Consider the following 9037-nt stretch of genomic DNA (forward strand, 5'->3'; position numbering starts at 1 on the left):
AGGGATCCCAGGATAGACCCCGTCCTTCCTCACTAGCACCGCTCCTGGCTCCAGGGAATGCCGGGCTCTCGGGTGTGGAGAAGAGCAAAAGAAGGCGCAGCGGCGGGTTGAATAGCACCTTTAAATTCCAGCTGACACCTCTGTCCCAGCTCCCTAAAATCTCAATCAACAAGCCATTAGAACTCAACAGGAGTAAAACTAAATCCTCATTTAAGTGTATTTATCCACTCCCTTTCCTCTCTTTCAAATGCTAAATCCATTTCAGCATATGCCCCTTCTTTCTCTCGCCTTTCTCTAAAGACCAGCAGCCCGGACCACTCTTGTAAATATGAAAGATGCTAATCATGTGACATATCACGTCTCAGTCGGAGCCTGGAATAAAGCCGTGAGATTTGGGATCATTGCCTCCAGACAACAGCTTCATCAGCCGGAAAGTTGGGTTTTTTTCTCCTTTCCTTCAACTCTCAATTCCCTCTTTGTCTGGGGGAAAATGCAGCCAACTTGAGCCACCCCAGCCATATGGTTCACTCTGTGTTTTCTTAGTTGAAGCCTGAATTGTTTGTGACTTGCGAAGGGGTTCTTTTTTTTTCTTTCCTCCTTTATTTTGGGGGGTGGGGGAGAAGTGTGTGTGTATAAAGACATAGAAGAGGTTGCTCTGTACTGGGGCAGCTTTGCAGGGCTACGAGATGTTCCTCATGTGTTGGTTTCAAACACTCCTTCTGCAGCCACTTCACTGCTCTGCCTAAGAGCCATGAGATTGAACCCTCACCCACAGTAACAACCCCAGTCCCAGGGATCTTACTCTCCCTTTGGTTATTTTTCCCTTTGATGGATGGAAACACCTTCTTAAAATGTGATTCATTTCGTTCAGACTCATCTGCAGCCCCAGTTTGCATTTGTCTGCGAAACAAGAGTATTCACCTCCCAGCAAATCCCTCCTAGAAATGCCTTGACTAAGAGAATCCCTCAAGTATTTTGAGTAAGGAAGAACAGCTTTTAAGATCCATATAAGGAGGAGCTGAATGAGTTTGGTGCACTCCAGTTTAGATAGACCCTGCTCACTAGCAGCCTGCCAAATTTTCTTTCTCTCCTTCCTCACACAACCCCCTTCCTCCCCAGCCCCCAAAAAATAATAATAAAAAAAAAGCCCTTTCACCAAATCATTAAATACTACAGAGGTGGTCAAGCTAGTCCTGCTTTTCAGGCATCTGAGAAAGAAAAGGGTCCTTGAAGTTTAGAAGATGCCCAAGGAAAACTCAATGAATGACATCAAAAGAATGAGTTTCCATAGCTGTTGAAGCACGAGAGCCGTGTAGCTGCACAAAGGCGGGTTGGGGCAGTGGGACTGTCCCACTGCTCTATCCGAGCACAATTGGGTCACTGAAATAGGGAATTAATTACCATTGGAGAGTGGGCAGCCCATTCACTGCTGGCTGAGTTTTATTAAACGCCAATATAAATAACAAAACAACTCTTGTGGCTGCACTATTCCTACACGCCAAAGGAAGGATTATGTTGGGGATTAACATCTTAAAGTCTATGAGACTTTCTGACTCAAGGCTCGGAGCTGGTAATCGTATTTGTCTCCTGGTTCAGCGATTAGTGCTCTCCCTCGCGCACCTTCGCCTGGACAGCCAATGTCCCTTTTTGCAGGCACTGGGGTTTTCACACAATCGGCTGTTCTTTTCCCCACATCTATAGAAAAGAATAAGAAAACTGAAGCGTGTTCACGCCATCCTCAAGCTTCTTCTCTTCTTCATGGGAAAGGAAGAACCAGTGGCCTTTTTTCACAAGGGAGGGGAGGCAAGCCCTCGTTGGGGGGGCCCAGGGTGGCAAAATCACTCTGCAGTCCTGCACCTGCCATGCAAATCCATTGGGAACAATCAGCCCCCGATCAGCTTGGCTGGGTGGGGGCGGGGGGCGGGGGTGTTAGAGACGGATTCTCCTTGCTTCGATCCCAAAACGAATGCTGAACTTGCTACTGCAGGTTGGGAAGGGTGGGCTGCTCCCTATCCCTCCGGAAAGCGCTTTTGGCTGCAACATTCGCTGGGTGGTGTCAGGATGGACCTGGCTGTGGGGACCATGGCGCCGCAGCAGCCTCCAATTTCTCCCTCTGCACCCCAATATCCTGCTGGTGGGACACACACATTTTTTCCCCCAGTTCAAAAGCAGAACCATCACACTCACCAGGTTGTGGGTGCTATCCACAAGAATTGGAGGTGCCCTGGTCCCCCAAACCTCAGGAGACTCCCGGGGGGCCTCGGAACACAGAGTTGGGAGGGGTGAGGCCAGGCAAGCCATTAATGCTGGCTCACAACTTGTGAGGTCGGAGTGTGGACAGACTGTATCCAAAGGTCTCTCAGCAACACAGACCCTAAACTTTCAGGGCTATTGGGTCACCTCAGAGTTCAATCTTCTTACAGCAAACAAAGCCTCTCTGAAGGTTTCCTCCACTGCCTCCCGCACACAAGCTCAGAGTCCTTTATTTCTGGGCTGTGTGATAAGCTTAAATCATTGTGCTCCCATTTCTTGATCGTTGCCTATTTTGTGTCTTTGTTCCCGTAAAGTAGGATTGAGTCTGGCAAAGGGGCTGAAGATGAACAGTTTGACCCTTGGAAGACAGTTCAGGCAGTGGGCAGCGCTCCCTCTCCCCCCACTGCTCCCAGCAGAGCACCTCTTGGCCGAGCAGCTCAGCCAGGGCTGGCCACAGACCACACAAGCATCCCTTGGACCCCGACTCATCCTCAGTCAACTTCTGCTCAACCCTGTGGAGAAAATCTCTTCATCAAGGAATTGGGGTGAACCCCAAAGGTGCCTTGATGCTCTCAGCATCGACAGAAGGACATAAATCCCATCAACGGGGTGTGGGCAGCAGGATGGACTGGCCTGGTCACAGGCGACACTGCAACACACTTTAAGGTGCTGAAAAAGGAAGAAGGTCCCTTTGTGTCAGTCCTTTGTGATACCAACGGGACCTACAGGTTTCCATTTTTCAGTAGGAGGGGAGGGGAGGGTTAAAATCTCTTGGTAGAGCCTTTAGATTCTATGCAACTAAGAGATTTTCTAACCGATCAGGTAAATCCCAGTGAGCGGGTGGTCCCTAATCCCAGAGCAGGATGTCTCCACACAGCCCTCAGCAACATGCTCGCTGATACTCTACCTCTGACATCTATTTTCTGCTTTTTTACCACTGGCAGCAATAAAAATCCATTTCAGAGTCCAACCCCCCAGAGTGCATCAGTGATGGAGCTTCCATGTGGCGAGGATGCCATGCTACCCTTGTCCTTTCCCTTGCCCTGACCCATGTGGGTCCATTCAGTGCCAGGCCTGGCTTTCTGCCCCAGTGGGTGCTCTGAGGGAAAACGGATGGCAGCAGGAAGCTCTCCTGTAGGATTCTTCCAGAAGCAAACTACTCCAAGTCCTTTGTTTAAGCCATTATTTTTCATTAGATGAGGCACTGGTGTTACCCAAATGTTAACACGATCACTGTGTCTGTCTGACAAAATAAACACAGCTTGAACCCTACAGTGGTTAATACCAGAAGCGTTCACTGCACAGTGTGTGCCTGACACACATATCACAAAATGGTGTAGAAGTGTGTTACCGTGCTCTTCTTTTAATACAAAAAAACCCCTCTATTATCTGACACTGTCTCTGTATCTCCAGGTTAGATTTTAGGAAATAAATGGAAGCTTCAAAAAAGCTACTAACCTACACACACACACCCCCACCAGGAACAAAAAGCCAAACCTTGACACAACAGTCTGTAAAGTGGTTGGGGGGGGGGGGGGTGTGGGGTGTTAAGAAGTATTTTACAGCCCGTTTTGTACCCAAGGGTTGCGTCTGACAGCACCGAGCCCATACAGGACCCTGCTGCTCTCCAGAGGCAATACATCCCACCCCGCTCTCCTCAGGCTTTGTTCTGCTCCGTGCCAAAACCAGCTGAAAGCGGAGGGGACAAGACACAAGACCCTCACCAACAGTCCCCCTATCCCCCAAAATGGGGGGGTGCGTCCCTCAAACGTGTGCGTGCCCGTCCCCTCCAGCCCGCACCCCTACGCTCCGAATCCCGTTCCTTGCTCCTCTAAAATGGCACCGCCCCTTGGCCAATGAAGCGGCCGTGAGGGAGCCGGCACGCGCAGGCCGCGCCGATTGGACGACGGCGGAGCCTCGCGACCACCCTTCCCTCCCCCCACCTTTCCCGCAGTTGCCATTCATTAATAAATTAGCGGCACGCTCCAGCCGAGCGCGAGGTCTCCGTTCGTTGGGGGGCGGGGGGGAGGAGGAGGGGATGGTGATGATGATGATGAGGGGATGAGGGACGAAGTGGGGGGAGGACGGGACACACGGACGGGAGCCCCCGCGGGCAGGTCTGATTGTTCCCCGCGGGATATATAAGGGGTGTTAAGGAGCGGTCGTGTGCCAGACACGCAGCCGAAGGGCCCTGGGGCGCGTGCCACCGTTGCCCCCCTTCTTTCTCCCCTCTCCACATCCACCCGACACACCCCCCCCCTTCACCTCACCGTTATACCGTCGCGCTTTCCACCGTGAGGTGAAGGGGAGTGTGCCCGGTGCGGTTCCGGTGCCGCCTGTGCTGCCGCCCAAGATGCCAGTGAAAGCGGAGGGGCTGTCGGGGCCCGCCGAGGACGAACTGCTGCTTCTGGGCCTGCCCTCGCCCGCCCCTTCGCCTTCGCTGCCGTCCAGCGCCGACGAGGAGGAGGAAGAGGAGGAGGAAGAGGAGGAGGAGCCGCGGCCGCTGGTGAAGGAGGAAGTGGTGGGTGGCCGCGGTGTTCGGCGGCGGGCGGAGGGCAAGCGGCGGCCGGGCCGGAGCCGCGGTACCCCTCGCACGGCGGAGACGGCGCAAAGGCTGAAGCGGAGCCGTCGGCTGAAAGCCAACAACCGGGAGCGCAACCGGATGCACAACCTGAACGCGGCGCTGGACGCCCTCCGCGACGTGCTGCCCACCTTTCCGGAGGACGCCAAGCTCACCAAGATCGAGACCCTCCGCTTCGCACACAACTACATCTGGGCGCTCACCGAGACCCTGCGGCTGGCGGGGGCCCCGCCGGTGCTCCCGGGGTTGGCGGTGGAGGGAGCCGGCAGCCCCGCTTGGAGTGCCGGCACCGCCAGCCCTGCGCCCTCCGCCTCTCCCCGCGCTTGCACTTTATCGCCCGCCAGCCCCGGAGGATCCGCGTCGGATGCCGAGCACTGGCCGTCGCCACCGGGACGCTTCCCCCTCCCCCCGGTGCCGCTCCCCCGCCGCTGCCTTTAGCCCGGTGCTCCCGGTCCCCGTTCCCACCATCGGGATGGCGGCATCTGCGCCGCTTCCCACGGCTCTGGACCCGTCACCTGCCAAAACCAAACTTTGTGTTTTCCCCCTCCGATGTGCACTTTGTCCAGCTCTCAAGTCTGTGACCGCGGCTTTCCACACACCCCCCCTTCATTCCTCTCTTCCCCTTCCACCATCTGTCCCTTAGGATTTCTCAAGGGGGGGGGGGAAGGGGGGGAGGGAAGAGAGAAAGAGGGTTAAAACCCACCACCACCCCTAAAGTGTTTTTTGTTAGAGCTCCGGGTTAGAAGTCATTGTATAATTTGTAGGCTTTGTGAGGGCTGAATGCAAGCATGGAAATTTAGGCTGAACTCTTATCAAAAATTAAATAGAGACACCCCCCCCCCCCGGGTGGGGGGAATAGGAATAGGGATGGAGAACCTCCTCATGCATTATTTATTTTGACCTTTAAGGGGACAAGGAACTCCCCCCTTCTTTCAGGAGATGAAAAATAAATCAACAGACTGAAAACCTCAACAGACACGGGACATTACAGTGATCAGCTGCACGTGTGTTCACCGTTTATTTATTATAAAGGAAGATTTCATGGAAAAGATGTATTTTTTTGTATAATTTATAGAGTTTATTCCACTATGTATTTACAGCTGAAGAGCAAAGGGATTGTTTTCGTGATAAAATATAAATAAAAAGCTCTAATTTTCATATATTTTGGGCTTGCTGCTTGTTTTGGGGTTCCATACTGGGAATTATGGGCCTGGGGGACTGATTCCTTTCCTGGTTCTGGGTGTAAAAGCCCTAAAATTTCTGCCTTCTTAGAAGAAACCCCTTTTTTCTGCAGAATACGAAGCTCTTGTGGGAGTCAGTTCAGCCCCGGTGTGGGGCCAAGAGGCCATTCTTTAGGGCTAAAGCTCCTTAGGGAGACATGGAGCCAAACCAAGGAAAAATTCCCTATTTTTTTGCAGCCAAGCAAATCCTCAAATGGGTTCTAGATGCTAAAACGCATGTGCGACTTAGCCTCCACCTCTCATCATGGCATTTTGGTTCTTGGGTTCCTTGTGTGGCTCATAATGTGAAGGAAACCAGCACTAAGCACAGTCAATAAATATATAAATTTAGTGGAAGTTTACTTATGGTTTAGTTTTGCCTCTTGATACAGAAGATTTTGTGCAGTGAATGTGTGTTGCATGGATGGATGGATCCAATGGAGCCTGCCCAAGGACGTCACCATGGAGGAGGATGAGGGGATGCTGGAGGCCACCGATGCCCCTCAATCATTCCCCCCATGTGCCCGGGAGCACTCTGTGACTTCTGGGTCCAAACACCTGGAAATCATTAAATCCCAGCAGAGGCGCCTGAATGTATTAATTAAATAAAAGATGCAGCCTGGTCCCTTCCCCCATTCCTGGGAGCGTGAAACCCAGTGCTGGGAGTGACAACCTCAAAAGGGCAAGAAGAGATAAAAAACAACCCCAAAATGTGTGAAAAGAGAATTAGTGAAATTAGGTTAGGCCAATAAAACATGTGGGGGTTCCCCCCACCCCGGCCCCGCAGCCTTGGGCAAACAGCACGATGGAGCCTGAGCTATTGTTCCCCCCCCTGGCAGGGGGGTTATTGTGTGATAAATAATTCCTTCCAAAAAAGAAGAAGAAGAAAAAAAATTAAGTGGGAGCATTTGCATAATCACTGCTTTGATGTGGGCAGCACGATGAAGCTGTGTCCCCCCCAAATGTGCCATGGGCCAGGAGGAACAAAACAAGAGGGAGCCTTTCAATCCATTAGCAGTGTGGGGGGTGGCCTGTCATGAGAGGAGGCTTCACCCTCGATCACTTTTCACAACCTCCTTTTAATGATTAAACTCCAGGAATGCCCCCCGAAAAAGAAAGCGGGCAGCTCCCTCAGCCTCTCTGTCTTTTCTGGCTGAGTCTCATTGTCCTTCCCAGTTTCTCTCTTGATTTTAAGAGGTGCTGGAGTAGGTGCCTTTGGCTCTTCAAAAGGTTGGGATGAATGGGATGTGCTTCAGGTATGTCTCAGGTGGCTCAGCACTCTTATGCTCCCTCCAGCACTCTTTGGGGAGGGATGCTGCTGCTTCCCAAGTTTGTTATCCTGGAGGTATTTCTTTCCATCCCAGGTACAGACTGTTACATCCACTGTCCGGCTGGGCCATGGCAGTGGGAGCCACTATGTGAAAATGCACACATAGCAGTGGAGAATGGGTTGCGTGTGGGAGAGGAGTTTTCTGGAGTTTGAGGTGGGTGCCACCACACAAACCCAGTCCCCAGTACGGGCTTGGCTGGAGATGCCCTTGAAGAAGACTGGGAAGGGGCAGCAGTGCAGTGCTGGCAAAGGGAGATACAGAGACAGGGCTTGTTACCTTCCCCTTTAATCCACATCCTGATTTCTTTTCCAAATGTAGCCAAAAGAGCTTATTTCTCTCTTTCTTCCTTCTGAACTTGAAAGAGTTAATTTCTCTCTTCCCCTTGTTTTCCTTCAGTTTTCCTCTTTTCTCTCAGAGGACTGATTTTTGGAGGTGAGCATCAAGAGGCTGGATGGGGCTTGAAGCAGCCTGGTCTGTGGAAGGTATCCCTGCTCATGGCAGGAGATTGGAACTGGATGAGCTTTAAGGTCCCTTCCAACCCAAACCAAAATGTGATTCTAGGATTCTATGAAATTGCAGAGAACCTGGATGCAGGATGGCATATCACCTCTTAGGAGGAAGTGGAAAACCTGGGAGCAGTTTCCAAGGCAGCACCTTGCCCAAATAATGCATGTTTATGATCCTTTTGCACACTGTATTTTGGAAGAGCATTCTTGACTCACCCCTCATCTGGCTGGTGGATTTTAAGCTGTGGCAGAGAGCTTGGATGCCTCACTGCTGAGCGCCCAGACTAGAAGCGAAAGTAGAAGATGTGGCAGGATGGTAAATTCAACTTAGGTCGCTTCCTATGTAAATCTGAAGACCCCAGCATGAGGGGTCTAGCTCAAAGAAAAACCCAGTTTCCTAAAGCCCTAATCAGGTGCCTCAGGTTGAAGGGTACACTGCTCCACAGGTTTGACTATTTTGTTGTCACAGCAGTTCCTTGGTTTCCTGATGGTGAAAATGTTGGGAAACAACTGGATGAGGGCTCACCTGCTACAGGCCATCCTGTGGTGCTCTCTGATGAGTTTGCTATTGAAATGTGTATGACACTAAATAATTAAGCACACACACTAGCTGTCTTTTTGACACTGCATCCATTAGTTATTGCATAACACTGTTTCAATTGAAAAGACTGATCATCTGGGACATTAAAGTTATGTATTTTCTTATTTCCATAATAAACTATGCATGGAACTTCTGGAAATACAATGAGAGGCCACCCCACAATACTTGCAAAATGTATTTTTTGTGTATAAAATATGTTTCTCTGCAGATGATCCCACACAGTCCTAGTGTTGCTCTCTCCCGGGACAGGTGCTTGGCTGGAGGGCTTCAGCCTCTGCCTCTGTCCCCTCTCTGTCCTTCACCTCCCTCCTGACTCCCTCATTTCCATTGCAGAGAAGGCAAGTTTTTCCTTTCATCATTTCAAGCAGGAGAAGGGTCTGCGGCACATACCTCCCCACAGCCTCAGGCTTCACTTTCCCCACTGGTTTTCTGCATTTCACTGCTTTCTTCTTGGGAAATCCACCTTTCAGTCATTTCATCTGCTGGTCCTCAAATTTCACACTCATACTCCTCAGATGGGAGTTTTGCAGCCTTTTCTCATTGAA

General features: G+C 51.2%; 1 protein-coding gene across 1 annotated transcript; it reads left to right on the forward strand.

The window, feature by feature from the left end:
- Positions 1-4606: 4606 nt before the first annotated feature.
- NEUROG2 (neurogenin 2) lies at positions 4607-5272 on the forward strand (the record flags this gene model as incomplete). The annotated part of the gene is made up of 1 exon (XM_080623770.1): positions 4607-5272. One exon carries the CDS (start codon positions 4607-4609, stop codon positions 5270-5272), a length of 666 nt encoding a protein of 221 aa, XP_080479896.1.
- Between the last annotated feature and the right edge of the window lie 3765 nt (positions 5273-9037).

The sequence above is a fragment of the Psittacula echo genome, assembly GCF_963264785.1.
Source record: "Psittacula echo genome assembly, chromosome: 1".
NCBI classification, from domain to species: Eukaryota; Metazoa; Chordata; class Aves; order Psittaciformes; family Psittacidae; genus Psittacula; species Psittacula echo.